This window comes from Drosophila gunungcola, chromosome 3R, assembly GCF_025200985.1.
Source record: "Drosophila gunungcola strain Sukarami chromosome 3R, Dgunungcola_SK_2, whole genome shotgun sequence".
In the NCBI taxonomy this organism is placed as follows: Eukaryota; Metazoa; Arthropoda; class Insecta; order Diptera; family Drosophilidae; genus Drosophila; species Drosophila gunungcola.
Genome location: NC_069139.1, coordinates 19,975,955 through 19,992,583, shown reverse-complemented (window position 1 = coordinate 19,992,583; position 16,629 = coordinate 19,975,955). Strand labels below are relative to the sequence as shown.

The 16,629-nt window shown below is 41.7% G+C and overlaps 1 protein-coding gene across 3 annotated transcripts; it reads left to right on the top strand.

The window, feature by feature from the left end:
- Window positions 1–26: 26 nt before the first annotated feature.
- LOC128262369 (serine protease HTRA2, mitochondrial) lies at window positions 27–15,914 on the top strand. Of its 3 annotated transcripts, none has more exons than XM_052996591.1 (4): window positions 27–893; window positions 961–1,475; window positions 1,639–1,808; window positions 15,899–15,914. In XM_052996591.1, the coding sequence occupies exons 1-3, from the start codon at window positions 306–308 to the stop codon at window positions 1,802–1,804; spliced, it is 1,269 nt and encodes a 422-aa protein (XP_052852551.1). In that variant the 5' UTR covers window positions 27–305; the 3' UTR covers window positions 1,805–1,808; window positions 15,899–15,914. The 3 variants fall into 3 exon arrangements, with proteins under 3 accessions (XP_052852551.1, XP_052852544.1, XP_052852534.1); XM_052996584.1 differs by lacking the exon at window positions 15,899–15,914 and adding an exon at window positions 5,969–6,080; XM_052996574.1 differs by lacking the exon at window positions 15,899–15,914 and having other exon boundaries at window positions 1,639–1,884.
- The last annotated feature ends 715 nt before the right edge of the window (window positions 15,915–16,629 follow it).

Here is a 16,629-nt window from a genome sequence, read left to right as displayed (position 1 = left end):
GTTCAAAATAGCAGGCTTTTAAATTCTAATAACAATATGAAAGGAGCGGAAAGTATTTAAGCCATTTTAAATGAAAGCTAGATGTTGGATAGCCAAATTCTTGTGAAAAAAGCAGAACAGCCACCCCTAATGCGAGGAAGAAGCAGCGCAGCTAAACAGCTGTTTGCACTACCTATCGCCTATCGATAGTCGTGGGTGACGCAGCAGGCAGCTTTTGTGGCAGTGTGCCAAATTGAAATCAGCTGCCAGCTGAGAAGTGAGAAATTAAATAACAATAACAAACGCGGGAATAATCACAGAAACTGATGGCTTTGCGCGGTTCCCTGCGCCTGGAAATGTTCCTCAGACGCTGCACTGCATCCTCCGTGTTCCACAGCCACGCCCAGAATCGAAAGAGCAGCCAGATATCGGTTAAAGGCGACAATCCAAACAGCCATGACTACAGTGGGCAGGATCAGCAAAATGACGGGCAAAAAGAGAGTGGCTGGCGGAGATTGGTGCGCTTCTTCGTGCCCTTCTCCCTGGGCGCAGTGGTCAGTGCGATGGTTATCAAGCGGGAGGACCTTACGCCCGCGATCGCCGCCTCCAAAATGAGCGGTCGTCGGCGGGAGTTCAACTTTATAGCGGATGTGGTGGCCGGCTGCGCCGATTCCGTGGTCTACATCGAGATCAAGGACACCCGCCACTTTGACTACTTTAGCGGCCAACCGATCACCGCTTCGAATGGCTCCGGTTTCATCATAGAGCAGAACGGTCTCATCCTGACCAATGCCCATGTGGTGATCAACAAGCCGCACACGATGGTCCAGGTGAGGCTGTCCGATGGCAGAACCTTTCCCGCCACCATCGAGGACGTGGATCAGACCTCCGACCTGGCCACGCTGCGTATACAGGTGGGAAATTTAAACAGCTCAAAGGGATTCCTGTACTAAATACTCAATCCTTTCTTCTACTCCCCAGGTAAACAATCTGTCGGTGATGCGACTGGGTAAAAGCAGTACTCTGCGATCCGGCGAGTGGGTGGTAGCACTGGGCAGTCCGCTCGCATTGAGTAACACGGTCACCGCTGGCGTGATTAGCTCCACGCAACGGGCCTCCCAAGAACTTGGCCTTCGGAACAGGGACATCAACTACCTGCAAACCGATGCGGCCATCACGTTTGGCAATTCCGGCGGACCCTTGGTCAATCTGGATGGCGAAGCCATTGGGGTTAACTCAATGAAGGTGACGGCAGGAATCAGCTTCGCAATACCCATCGACTATGTGAAGGTGTTCCTGGAGCGGGCTGCCGAGCGGCGCAAGAAGGGCTCTGCCTACAAGACTGGCTATCCGGTGAAGCGGTACATGGGCATCACCATGCTGACGCTCACGCCCGACATCCTGTTCGAGCTGAAGTCACGCAGCCAGAACATGCCCAGCAACCTCACGCACGGAGTGCTCGTGTGGAAGGTCATCGTGGGGTCACCCGCGCACAGGTGGGTCGACAACTAAATGTTTAAAGCTCCATAATTGTATTACCCGGTGTGCTCTTCAAAACAAATTCTAACAGCGCATACCAAACAACCTATATTTAACAATATTATTTTTAATTTACTTTGTGAACTAATCCTTGACCCCTTTCTCAACTCTCAACTCCAGTGGCGGCTTGCAGCCCGGCGACATAGTGACCCACATAAACAAAAAGGAGATCAAGAACTCCTCGGATGTCTACGATGCGCTGGCGGACAATAGCAAAGACTTGGACATAGTGATCTTGAGGGGCGTGAAGCAGATGCATGTGACCATAACGCCAGAGGATCCCTAATGAAGTTTGTATCTCACGCACTTGTTAGCTTCGATCAACTACGACATTGTGATTTACAATATATATATTTGTGAACGAAACCGACCGATCCTGGGAAGAAATCGCTGACAATCCCACCACACACACGCTCCTATTCCAAATCGAGTGCCTGCCTATATTTGTCTCTGGCTAACGAGTAGGGAAATTTGCATAGATCGCGGGCTCGTTATCAGTGGCCATTATTAACAGCGACACGACCATAAGTTAATCTACGCATCGTACGGCACAAAAATGTATCTCCGACTGGGTCAATTGGGACCTCTGTCCGTTTCCGAACATCATCGATTTCTCTTTCATGCAGCGCTGTGCGTGTCTCCGTCTTCCTGTCCCGTCCGTCCGATTGTCCCCATCCAACAACGACAAAAATGTATTTACGCTAATTGAAATATCTTGCGTTGCGATCAATCGATGCCATATTTTTTATAGGCCAAACCTCGGCAGTAATGCTCCAACTGCTCCAACTGCTGCGGCAGCGGCCAGCCAGCAGCCAGCAGCAACATCAGCCGTGAAAACGTCGAAAACCGAAATGCAAATTTCAATAAATTTATGCAACTGTATTCCCAGCGCTTCACTTGGCCCCAGCTGTTCATACCCTCGATTGGGGTACATTAAAAATGTTTTATAAGTTGTGCAAGCAAGAATTGAGTTTTGGGTATGACTTAAATTCTACGTTATATAGGCAAACTTATAGATGAAGCTTGTTGAAAGTATTGAACAATTTTATACCAATCGCTCAAAAACTAAATAATTTTGTTTTCAAATAAAACCTGACATAAAATATTTGTTTAACAAAACTAAAGGAATGAGCTAAATGAGCTAAACTATTTTTAATCTAACTTTACTCATTTTAATTTAATAAATTACTTTTACTTTTGAAAACCTATAATTTCAGTTTATATTTATTTAAATTTTAAATTTTATTTCTTTTGTAACAAAAACAAATCGAAAGTTTATTTTAAGAATCTTTACATAAAATAAAACCGTTGTGGGAATTTTAAAAGTATCTTTGTATCTTTGTAAATAACTTGGTAGAGTAATCAATCTTCGGATCCCCAGATTTGTTTCACTTTGGTTTCGGTTTGTTTGTGGGTGACAAGGCAGAGGATGTCGATGATGTTGTTGCTGCTGCTGCTGCTGCTGCTGCTGTCGTTGCGTGAAAAGTGAAATTCTTGTGATTATTAATTTTGTTTTCGCTTTTGGCGATGCTACGCTTTTTTAGTTTTTGCATATAAATTCATATATTGATTCCGCCGGACTGGCCAGGCCATTGTTGTTGCCGTCGTTGTCGTTGTCGTGGTTTATGTGACAGCGGCCTTTATGACATTGTTGGCACTAAGTTACCTTTATTGCTTATAAGCCGCACGCATAAATGCAGCTTAAAGTTCATAAATTTGCCAATATTCACTCGGCGCGGGGTTAAGCAAACGGACCTCTCTTTTGCCATCGTGTAAACACTTTTTACTTTATTCGCTGGCGCCCCACGCTTTTTGCACTTTCTTTCTGCCATTTCTGCCATTTCTGCCGATTCAGCCGCTTGGCGAGCATTCATTCGTTTCGATTTCGGATTTCGGATTTCAATCCGCGCCTGCACTCGGTGCGCCAGCTAATTGAAATATTTAAAATGCATAAAAGTATCGCATTTAAACTTTGCAATTAGTTTGTGGTGATCGCCGCAGTTGCTGTCGTCGTGGGTACGGATATGTATATGTTGTAGTTGCCGGTCGGCTGTGTTGTTGTGGGCCGCTTAAATTACAAACCTGTGAGAAATTTTGTCGCTGTTTTGGTTGCTTTGTGACTTAGTTGTCAGCCATACACTAGGGAAACAGATGGGCAAAACGACTACCAAGAGGTGCTGGGAAAAAAGGTGAAGAAAGTGAAGTACTTGAGACCAAAGCATTGACAGTTTAAAAGAAAACTAAATTTAAATAAATGCGAATTTATAGCCATGGTTATCACTAAATAATTACTCATAAAGATTGTCAAAACAAAGTGCAAAAATGTAAAATAAACGACAATGCCAACATTTAATTTTATATGATCTTGATATCTTATCCTAAAAATAGAAGACTGTATAACTAAACCAATTCAAAAGTAATATACAATTTGAAGACCTCCCAAAAAGACTGCCCATTTTACAGACTGTCCAAAATAGACGGCATAGAGACAAATGACTAAGCATTTTTTGTGCAGCTCTGATTATTTTCGAATATATCCAAAAGGGCATTTGGGCTCGCATTGAAACATTTTCGCAATTGGCGGACAATGTTGTGAATTAAGATCACAAAGTTGTTTTTGCGGTGAGCAGCACTTTGTGGCTGTGATCATGTTCACACGCTGCGGCAGCAAAGCTGAAAGCCTAAAGACGCTAAGTGTCGTGATTTGGCCGTGCTTGCACTTTCATAAAAGGCGGCAATTAATAATGGAGGTGGTCAAAGGCCCATCAATCGAACACATTTGACGAGGGTCATTTGGAATGTTTTTGTAAATTTTGGCACTTCGATTGAGTTGTTAAACGTGCTGTTAATTGTGCAGCCACTGACACTTTGGGTCAAATGTCTGCAAATTGTCGCATTAACCCAGAAATGTCAGACCGAAGATCTTGCACATGTAATGGTCGTCGTTTCTTTGGTTTTCGGTTTTTGGTCTTCATTTCTTTTTTGGGTGACCCCATCGGACACCTAAATCAACGACTTTCTCGTGCGCTGTTCCCATGAACTGCTCACATTTAAACATACTGGCAGGCGCATTGGAAAAGTGCATGAGGCAACGACGTTGAGCGAACACCTACAACAACCGCCAACTTTTGTAATAGCAACAACATTAAAGTTCATGACACACAACTGTAAAATGTTTCAGCTCGAAAAAAAAAACTTTTACCGCCGATAATAAATGGCTGCGACTTTGCGCCCCCAAAAGTTCAAGACATCATCGCATCGCCTTGCCATTGCCGTCCCGCATGTGAAAAGTTCTCCTCTAAAGACGGACAGTTGGACGGATGGACGACTGGACGACTGGACAGCCGGAGCAACTTGGAGCCATGGACAGGAAGTCGACGGCTTGGCTGGCATAGATGAAAATGAAGCCAAGAGCAAGAGTTCGGGCCCGATGGCCAATGCCACGGGCCATAAATCACTTGAGTATGCCAAAAGTTACATAATAATTCTGCGCTGATCATCATCGCGATAACTGATGGACGCAGCGGCATTAATCAAGAAATCGATGAAGGGGGGAAGGGGTTGGGGAAATAAAGCCATCGTCATCAATCCGTTGTCCAAATTGAAATGTTTTTTAATGTGCCATTTTATGCGGCGTGCCAAATGGCCTCCCACATATTTGCCTATTTTCTTTGGGGGGCTGGGCCCTAACTCGATTGCATTAAATCAACAGATTCGTAAAAATGAAAAACACGAAAAATTATGATGATTACGCGGAAATGTGTGGCAACTGTGCTTTTTGTGGCCACTGGGCTAAAATGCTTTATGAAATTGCACAAGTGTGTTTGGCCATTTGCTGAATTATGACGCCCAGGTTTTTCTCCTCCTCTCCTTTGGTTACTAATTTTTTTTTTTTTTTTTTTTTTTTTTTTTTGGGTCGCCGCAGGGCGCTGGTGCACAGCAGTTTCCACTAAACGCTTGGGAAACTGTGCAATTGGGAGTCGGGGTGCGGGGAGCGGGGAGCGGGAGCGGTAGCGGTAGCCCGGTTTTTGTGGGTCAGTTTACCCATCTGGCTTTTGGCTTCGTTTTGTAGTGTTGGTCAAATATTTGCGCCAGCGCAAAGAGTCATCATCATTAATAACGATGGAAATTTCACCTGCTGGAAAAGCGATTTGCGTTTTGAGTTTTGCGCAGAGCTGCCGCTGGTTGTTTATGTTTTCTTTATTTAGGCAAATCCATCAATTACTATACGTTTGAGTGTGGCCCACTGGGAAGTCATTTGTTTGCTCGGAAAACGCTGTCGAGCGTGACGAAAACAAGCTTCTAATCTGGCCCAGCCGAACTGGCAACTTTTCGATTCGATCTGTCCACCGAATTGATTGATTTGTCAGCGACCGGCCACTGACAATCCCACAAATCCCCAAGATTTATGCCCAGCTTTAATGGCCAAATGTCTTTTGACCATTTACAGACAAATTATGCATAGGCTTTGAGACTCAATGTAATATTGAAATGATGTCATCGCCGCGATCAGCGCCTAAATAATGTATAAAAAATAAAGATCAATTTCAAATGAATATCCACAGTGATTTTCTGCTCTTTAAGTTTAATTTTTTCACTTTTTGTAATAATTGTTTTTATTACTTCAACAATTACAAACCAGTTAGAGCCTCTTGAAGTTAATTAAAATCCAATCAATCATCGTAATGGCCACTTTTTCTTTCGGTGTGGCAAAGGCGGTCACAGAGATTACAGAGTAGAAATCGGGCCACCTGAATCATTTAATTGTTGCGATTTTTCACAAAATTGAAACATCTTCCGGCATGGAGAGCCAAGACAAACGATGTGTGCACCGAAATTAGTTTTTCGCATGTTGCCTGGCCCGAGGCGTGAAAAGATTTTCACATGCAAGGTGCGGCGGTATCTGCAACGACAACAACAACAACAACAAAACAAACAGCGGGAACAACAGCGCCTGGAATAACAACAAATACAACAACAGCAAACGGTGGCAGCGCGGCAAGTGTTGCTCTAATTTATAAAATGATTTTTTGCTACCAACTCTGCGGCTGTTGAAAGGCACTAAAAGCCCAAGAGTGTTCGAAGTACGATTACCCAAAAGCATAAGGAATGTGAAATACATTTTAGACTTATTTTTATGATCCGTGCATTTGAAACTAGCAAAAGTTTTATATTACGAAACTGCAATTTAGACTTACTCTTACGATCCATGTAAAAGTTTATATCTCTAAGGCTTATCTTATTTACAAAATATATTTGCACAAACGGTAACAAGTTGTGCTTAAAAGTATCACTTTTCTAAAAAAGTTATGCAATTTAAGATATTTTAAAATTTTATAGTATTTTTAAAGGAATAACCCTACAATATTAACTTGCATCAACAGGAATAAAGTTTAATTTTAAGTGTGATTTATTACTTATGTATTTTTAAATTGCTTAGAAATTTTAACAAAATTAACTCAAATTTATTATGCACGTCCAATTGAAATGTATGGCTTTCAAAATGTGCCTTTAAGCGAATGGACCCACGTAATCATCCCCAGAGTACAGGGTATTTTCCACAAATTAATTTCCTTGCGGTTCTCACACACTCACACTCGTCTGAGGCATGGCAGAAATTTCACTTCTATAGAAATTCCGCAGCTCAGCGATCGCAGAGCCTGGGGCTTTTCTTTCACACTTTTTCTCACTGCCGGTCCCGCTGTCACTTGCTTTAGTTGCTGATGTTGCTGCTGTGGTGATGTTGCTGGTGTGCCGCTGATGTTGCTGTTGCCTTTGTTTATTACGCATGATACGCCACACTCGCCCACCCATCATAAATGCCGTCACATGTTTTAATTAAATGCCAGCGCAGCAAGGTCTTTAAAACTTTATATATCTTGTCCATTATTTGAAATTACAAGGCAACACGATAATATCCGTCTGTCAGGCTCTTTAGTTTTTGTTTTTGCCTTGGCAATAATTTTGATTTTTACTATTTACACGAAGATGTTACCACGTTGACAATGCATCGGCAAATGGGGGAGCGACTTTCACTCCTTTCGAGCACGGAAGGTAAGTTTATAGCCCATCCGCCAGGTAGTTCAGGTTTTATGTTCTATTGGGGCCATAAAGCAGGCCAGGCCAGGCCGGCTAGGCCGGTCAGTAATACATATTGCATGGTTCGATGGCTTTACGATGGATTGCTGTATCGATGGATCGAGTTCGTTGTCAGAGTCTTTTGTTTCGGACGAGTGTGAAAAGTGTGCGTGGGCCGCTTTTTGGGTCCCATCGAACCACTTTCGTTGCTGCCATCAATCAATTGCCAATTGCTAATGCAAATTGAATGCTGTTTTCATAAACAACATCCAAATACACGCGAAATGTCATTAATTTCAGCGCCGCAGCGCCAGAAAGAGCTCTACCAAATCAAGTCGAGCATTTGTCTCATCGCTTAAACATTTCAATTTCACTCGCAGCGCGCAGCTCGCAGTCCGTAGTTTCTTTTATTTATGGCTACTAAATTACGTATCCGTGCTGCGGTCCCGATGCCGGCCAGGCTTTGATTAATGATCTCGCCCGGCACACTGACTCAGAAAGCATTGGAAAATCGGGGGAAAGGGGCTGCGGACAGGGAAGTTGGGCACTCACGGGGGGGCCGAGGCGGCGGACCTGGGCCCACTAACGATACAAATGTACCGCTATCGCCGCACAGTAGTCGCTGTGACACGAAAGTTGCCGGGCACACGCTAATCAGGTTAATTGTCTCTCAATTTCCTGCAACTTGCCGCAAATGCATTTCAATGAGCTGCCAATTTGCGCGGGAGGCGATGAGATGCTTGAAAGGGTGACAAGGCACACTGAAATTCAATTGGGTACCAAAAACGGCTTTCCTAGGATTTTGATAATAATTTTGAAAGCATCTTGAAGCATAATCTTTATTTATCTTTGTCCCAAAAATTTGTCTGTTTCGTAATGGAAAAAATAGTTTTGGGGCAATCCTTTAAATCGGTTTTTAGAATTTAAGATTTCAAATATTATTTTTTTTTATTTTAACGTTATTGAAAAGTAAATAAAACTGTTTAAGAATTGGTAAAATAATAACAAGTTTGGCAAGATGATTTTGAATGGTTTGGACATGGTTGTTAATAACATACCCTTTCTCCTTCTGTTTTATGGGAACTTTGAATTAAATATAAAATCTTGATGGCCTTCATTTGCTTAGCATATTCAGAATGTTATTTTTTTCCGTGCAATTATTCTGCCATCAAGACGTTTAAAAAGGAAAGCTAAATTGAGCAGCCACCTCTGAATTACGGCAATTTGAAAGCAGCAACCACGGCAAGGCCGGCAAAAAGTGCATCAGCATTAACGAGTTGTTCATATTTCAGTCGTTTATCTCTCTCACTCGGCGAAAATCCTTAAAGAAAAATGCACATATTTAACTAATGATGGCCACTTAACACAAACCCCGCGACAAATCAACAAAAATACACCGTGGTTCACCGGCAACTTTCCCAGACAGGCGGTCGGCAGTTGGCAGTCGGCAGTCGACAGTCAGCAGTCGGCGTGGGTGCCTGGCGAACAATATTGTACAAGTATATAAATATATAAACATAAAAATTATTAAATGCCTTGCTGATTATGCGCAGGCAGTTCCATGGAGCCGTTGGAGATGCCTCGTTTGGTCTGTTGGTCTGTTGGTCTGTTGGTTTGTCTGTCCGTTTGTTTGTTTGTTATGCTTGCTGATGATGTTACCCCCCAGCAGCAGATGTTGCCGAGATGCAGATGCCGCTGCTGATGACAACAACAATAATATTGTTAATGATAATGCTTATGAGTTTTCCATGTAACCGCCGACTGCTGTTGGTCGAGTGATAAACGTTGTGCATGTGCAATTAGTAAATGTGTTTCACAAAAAGCCAGTCAGCTAGTCAGCCAACCGAATCGAAAAATAAATAACTGAACAAGAGACCCAACTGTTGGAGTTGGCCAACTTTCCATCATCACATGTCAGTGGCCAGCAACAGTATTGACAGTTGCAAATCAAATCGTACATTTGAGTGCATAATCTACATATAAATTATGGATATCCATTCTTCCTCGTTCCCCTTTCTCTGGCGGTCGCAGTCGCAGTCGCAGATCCATTTCCCGCTCCAGTTTGCTGAACATGTCTTTCTGAGCTTGTTCAGTGAATCATGGCAAACATTTCGCGGAAATCGCAACCAGCTACAAAAATAACAACATGAGTAACAAGCACCTAAGAAAACAAGATAGAAAGACGGCTTTGGCAATTGGGATCTTCAAATACGCTAACCTTTGACAAATTATTTTCTGACAATTTAAATGACGTTTAATATTACAAGCAACAACAATTAGTTTTTAATTAAATTAAATCATTCATGTAGATTACTATTAATTTCATTATCCATACAACTTTTCAATGATACTTAAATAAGGTTGGATAGAGAAAATTTAAAGCTTTAAAATATTTTAATAAATAGAGTTGCATAAAATATTTGCATTAATGCTATGGTTTGTACATCTAATGTGAAAAAAGAAATTTTTGTAAAAGTAAAATTAATCTTTAATATGTTTCTTCCCTTGTTTAGTCTAAACTCCAGCGCTTTATCGTAACTTCTGTAAATTTCTGTGTAAACTAACAATACCCTCATCTAGGGTATTTAAGCCCGTATAGTCGTGTACTTTCCAAATACCTGGATACATTTCATTTCATTGCGACTCATTTCATTTAGTTAGATATCATTTGCGTCCCATTTGGCTGGCTAGTCAGCACTTTGCATGATTCGATTGGCCGTTGGTTGAGCAGTGAGTTAACCCACAATTAGAGGTTCTAGAACAAAGCCTCAGACTCATAATCTTGAGGCCAACACACTTTTGACTTAGTTTCTCAGGCTTGGCCTAACTATTCAAATGGCAAATTGAAATGCCAACTTGTGTGGCTCCGGCCGATTGCAATCAGCTGGCACAGTTTGTCTTCATCAACTGCAAAAATAAGTTAATTGCTTGGCCGAGACAAAGTTGTAACTGCGGCACTCCAGTTGGCCAACTCTGGGGACCCAGCTCCGTGACAAGGTCAACAACCTTCTTTCGCCTTGATTAAGACATTTTATGGTTGCGGTCCAGTGGATATAGGCTTGGAATGGGAATGGTTACGAATGGGAATGGGAATGGCGGTGGAAATGGAGGCGGGAATGCGAATGCGAATGCCAATGAATGGCTTTCTTTTGTGGGGCGGCCGGGGCTTTGAAATGTCGAACAAATGTTTTAAACTGCATGAATTGGCATTATTAGTTATTTCTCCCTCATTGTTGCTTCTTTCTCTCGATTGGTTTTATATTTCTTGCCTTTTTGTTTCGCCCAACTCTCAGACGGTGAGAATTCGCCTGGCTAACGGACAGCAGACAGCGGACAAGTGGACAAACGGACAAGCGGACACACAGACACACAGACACACGACTTGGCAACAAATTGAAATTACCTTACATAAAAATTGTTTGACCGAAATTGTTTTTTGGGCACTTTGCCTGCAAATGAAGGCGAATTATGTTGTTCGAGACAATTAGGCTGCAACACGCGGAAACAGTTTGCTGTGGGCCCAGAGCTAGGCACAGACAACAGCAGCAACAACAACATGGCCACAAAAGCCACTGACGCTTTTTGGCCAAAATAAAAGCAAAACAACAACGGACACAACAATAACAAGTACGCGCAATTTCAACGCATTGCGCAACATAATTGAAATGGAATGGAATTGAACAACAACGAGCAACAATTTGCAAAATCGGCATTTAAATATGCATTAACCACATTGACAGTGTTGCTGCTTTGGCTCGCCTTGGAAAGTGGTTACCCTTAAACTCAAGAAGGAATATAAGCGTTGGCTTGGCCCTTAGATTATAGGTTTGGCCTTTATATTACTGACCATAGAGATTTTATTATGAATAAGAGAATAGTATTGAACACAAATTGCAAAACAATGTTTTAAAATTTTCAAGCGAAGTTTATATTTTTCAAACATTTTCCAAGCCAAAAATAAAACTTTAATTCAAAGATGGATTGATCATCAAATACAAATACAGCCAATTTACATGATCTTACTTAAAATGAAATTAAAACTCAAGTATATTTCAAAGTCTGATGAAGTTCGACTTTTAGTAACTTTGCGTTTTATAATGAAATGAATATATATAAGAAACTAAACTTAATATTGTTATTAACATTCAAACTTAAGTTAGCCAACTGTGGATAGTTTTCTCCGAGTGCTTCTACCTGGCCATAAAAGTGAGAGTCATGTAGACACACTCGAGACCTAGGCTAAGTACTTTCGCAGGCAGCGTTTGGACCCTGTGCTAACAACCCGGCAGCGGAGCAGGACCCGGCCCAGCCCTTTTTTCATGACTTAATCTTATCAGACAAGCACTGGCATTAAAAATGCACTTCAAGGTTCTGGCCATGATTATGGCCTGTGTGCCTGCGCGCAGCTCATTTCGTTAAATGGTTTTGGTTTCTGTGGCCACGGTGGTGCATAATTCATGGTTGCGGGATTACAGAATGGAAGGATGGACAAGAGGAGCGGTGTTTGGGGGAGCCATTGTGGAAAATCAGCAACGCTTGTTTGGCCGGCTCAAAGCTAGCAGGAATTAAGTTGTTGTGCGTGGACATCAAGGTCGAGGAGCGAGTGGGCCGCACAGTGCCTGCGATCGGTTGGCGGACTCCAAACAGCATCGCCTTGACCCCGACGAAGTTAACTTTTCATTTCCCAACTACTGCTGCCCACAACGCATTAATGCCCAAGTTTATGGCAGCTGCCACTGCGCTCCTCGCAAATAGAAAAGCCATTGCAAAGCTGGCTTCTGTGCCGCATTTAAGCCGCTTTGGTTCTGGGGCGAACAAATGCGATTTGGCCCATAAACTTTTGTATTAGCCGGGGCCAGAGCATCAGCATCAGCAGCAACAACAAGTCAATTGGCCGGCATTCAGGCGAACGGGCGGGCGTTTGGCGGCATTTGCCAAAATCTTGCACAAATCACATAAATCGCCGCTCAAATCCAGCGCCATATTTGGCCAAAATGCCAAACTCACGGCTAATGCTCATAAGTTTTGCCGCGAGAGCTTCAAAAGCCGTTTTAGTTGTTGTTTTTTTAGTTTGTGTGTGCTGCGATTGACGGGCACGAGAATACTTGCGGTCGACAGCAAATCCATCGAGCCATTAGCGACATGTGGTTTCTATAATTTTTCGTAATTACATAAATTGGTAAACGGCGATGGGAAGTTCTGGAAACGAAACTACTATTGAGAGGCTCACAGCTTAAAAATGTTAATTGCAGCACTGAAATAAAATGAAGTTAAAAAAAGCGTTGTATTTTTACTGAAATAAATTTAAATATTTTTGATATAAGAACCCCATAACCCTATATAGACCCATGGTCGAACTTAAAGTAAACTTTATACACTTTATCCAAAAAATTGACTTTATTAGTCGAACTAAAATCAAAAATCATTTAAGTTTAAACAATCTATCTTTAAAAAATCGTACAATTTTAAAAATAAGAATTCCAAGGAGCAACCATACATTAAATTTATTATAAAAGTTGGATACCTTCCTTGTTTTTAAAAATAAAAAATAATAATTGTTCATTCAGAAGTGAAATTTTGTGCAATGAGTCTAGAATTGATTTCCACAATTTCCCTCTCTGCATGAATGCTTGGAAAACTGCTAAATATTTATGCCAGTGAATGTCTATTGCCTTGAGAGTTAGTCAGCAAATGCTGCTGATGAAATACGCAAACGGGCATCTCCACATCGATGACAATCGAATCGAATCGAATCGCATCGCATCGATCGCATCCCAGGGATTTCTGGCCAGATCGCTGGCTGGTAATAAATTCGATTTAAACGAAGCTCATTCGGAGCTGCGCAGCGCGCACAACTTAATGAAAGTGAGGCTGCTGGGCCAACAATTTATTAACATATTACCAACAATTGTTGCAATTTGATTTGCTTTATGGCCGCAACGTGCTCGCGATGGGCCGCCAGCGATAAGCAGCATCTACATCTGCGTGGCCCCGCCTTTGGCGATGCAGATGTGGATGTGGCTGCGAGTGTTGGAACGATGGATCTGGGGGTTCCGCAAAGGGGGAACGGCTTCTGCCCACGACCAAAAACAAGAAAATTCGCGTTAACTCGCCCTGTGTGTCTTGTACTGTTTCGTGGCCTGAGAAGCCGAGTCACTGCCACTCAGGGGGCAGGATGGAAAAAAGGTTACACAATTCATTTCATTTGGTGCAAGGCATAAATCAAGCCAGCAACAAGCGGCAAACCGGCTGGATGCATCTTCCATCTTCCATCTTCCTGCTGCTTGCTGGGAGGTCGACCGAGTTGACCAAGCGCCCAGTGATATATGATTTTGTTAATTTAGTCCATTGAAATAAGCTGCAGTCGAGATTGCAGCAACAGCAACAGCAGCAGCAGCAGCATCAGCAACAGCAACAGTCGTCTGCTGAAACGAGTTCGTTGCCTAAGTCCTTTGTTTTGAATGCACAGAACTTTTTTTCTGCGGCCGCTTGCGTAATCGAACTTGAAATGAAATCACTCACGCAGCAGCCAAAAATAAATGCGGTTAATTGAACGAGTGTCCAGCGGTCAATTCGCTGACAGATCTGGGAGAGATGTCCGACATGCCGCGGCGGTATCTCAAGGTTGCAGTGAAAGTGTTTTTACTTTTGTTTACTCGACCGCCGCCAGGCTGTTTTATGACCTTTTTTTTTTGACTGGGCACTGCATTTCGCAGGCTTCCAGGCTGCAGCATTCGGCTGACGAATTGCATGCTATAAAAGTGGCCAGCGCCAGTTGCGGTAACAGCAAATAAAACAAATCCACAGCCGAGGGCAATGCATTAGAGGCGTTGCATCTCCACTAACTAGGAAAAGATGGTAAATATTATGAAAACCAATTGCTGTAGCAACTAAAATTGTTTTGAAATTATCACAAATAAACGTGAGATTACGTTTTATGATTTTATGGATTTTATTTTCGTGTTATAAAAATGTTTACACAAATCAATTAAAGGATTGACTTTATTTTTGAAACTTAATGGCAAAGAAATTGGATAATTCAGCATACATAATATAACTCGATTTATATTTCAAATGCTTTGAAAAAAATCGTAATTTGCTAATTGTTTAATTTGTAAGCAGTTTATTTTGTAAGCAGTTTAAAACGAAAAAGACCCCTATACATTTGGCCACTGTTGTTTGTATGCCTGTGCATATGCGAAGCCAATTAATGGGCGTGAAAGTTTATTATCATTTGCTCAAGTTTTGCTGCAGCTGAGCCTGGCTTTTTGGCGGGCTACTCGGCTTTGGCAGCTTTGCAGGCTGCACGAGGGTTATCTCACCGTGGCGAGATACTCGCATCGATATGCGAGTATTTATCACTTTCTGTTTGCTCTGTGTGGCAGCTGCGATAATCGCTGAAATGTGCTGAAAAATTGCAGCATTTTAATTGTTTAAGGCGACCGCAACTTTGTTGCTGTTGTTGTTACTGTTGTTGTTGTTGTTGTTGGAGGGACAGAGACCGCCTGGCTTTCAACTTTCAACGTTTCGGCATCGCCGCGCTGCACAATGGCAGTGCAAAACGCATCATCAACACATTGGAGGCATACGCTCTATGGCCAATTATAAGTTCATTTACCTGACAGCAGCATGCAAAACAAAAAGCGGGAAGAAACGTGTGCAGGCATGTAAAAAACATTGCCACCGCACTATTATCAGTTTTTTAACACTTTCCATTTGGTTGCTGTTGTTGCACAGCAAAAAATGTGGATGCGTTTGAAGAAATCGTTGAGATATTAGTTTGCGCCAAAAAACAGATTTATAACTGTGGTACTAAAAATAATACATTTCACTCAAAATAAAATCACAAATAACTCTTAAGGACTTTTATTCAATAATAACTGCTATGGTAACAACTTTTGTTATTTTATAACACTTTTTAAACAAACGATACTATTCAAATACAAACAATACTATTTCAAATAAGTACTAAATAAAATAATAAATGAGTAAACAAATTGTTTAAGTTTTTATTTATTGTTCCGCTTAATTAATGTTCATTAACTAATGTTAAGTCTAATCATGGCCCAAAAGCATGGTGTGAGTGGTCTTTATGTTTTTACTACCATTATTTTTATTTCAAGCTGTTTTATAATAACCGAAAGAATAATTTCTTATAATCTTCTGTTTTTTTATAATCTTTAAATTGCCAACTTTGTATAAAACAATTTAAAAACAAAAATCAAATCAGAAGTATCACTTATAAAAATTCTATAAAGAAATTCATGTTGTTCTAATGAAATTCATATTAAATTTTTTTCAGTGTGTCTCTAGCTGGCAATCTGTTGCTATTACATTACTGTGGCACTGCTGGCGTTGCATTTGATTTGATTAAAAACCGCAGTTATCTGCCTCACTTTGTCGCCGGCTTGATGTTAACATCGACACTTTGTTGCTGCTCCGGTCAGCGAGCCCCTTTGATTCAGGTGGAATGGGGACTGGGGGAGCGGAAGGGGGGAGGTGGTTATTCCGACTGGTTAACTACAATGTAAATCGTAAGCCGCTTGTCCGCCGATCATGTAATCCCGCTGCATTATGCGACACTTGCATATGTTTTTTACGGCAAGGTCAGCTTCAGCTCATGGCCACTGCCAACAAAGAAATTATTAATGGCCTAGCTTGGCTTTTAATTAGCATTTCAATATTGAAATTCAATTTATTCATTCGTCTCATCGCTGCGCCGAAAATTGGATTTAAGTCCGAACGAAATCAGAAAATTGTTTAATACGATTTTGCGACATATCAGAAATGTATAATCTCAGCCTTGCAGCTTAAAGCCAAATTGCGACCGCCGCTGCTGCTGCCCCACAGCCAAGTCGTGAGTCAGGCGGCAATTTATTTTCGCCGAATTAAATGCAAATTGACAGTTCCAATTGCATTCTAAAGGAAAAAAAAACAGCATACGGCAAAATCGAAAATCCAAAATCGAAATCCAAATGCAAATCGTGTTTCGTTGTTGTTTTGCAATTAATCAATTAGGCGCAGCCTCGGCTT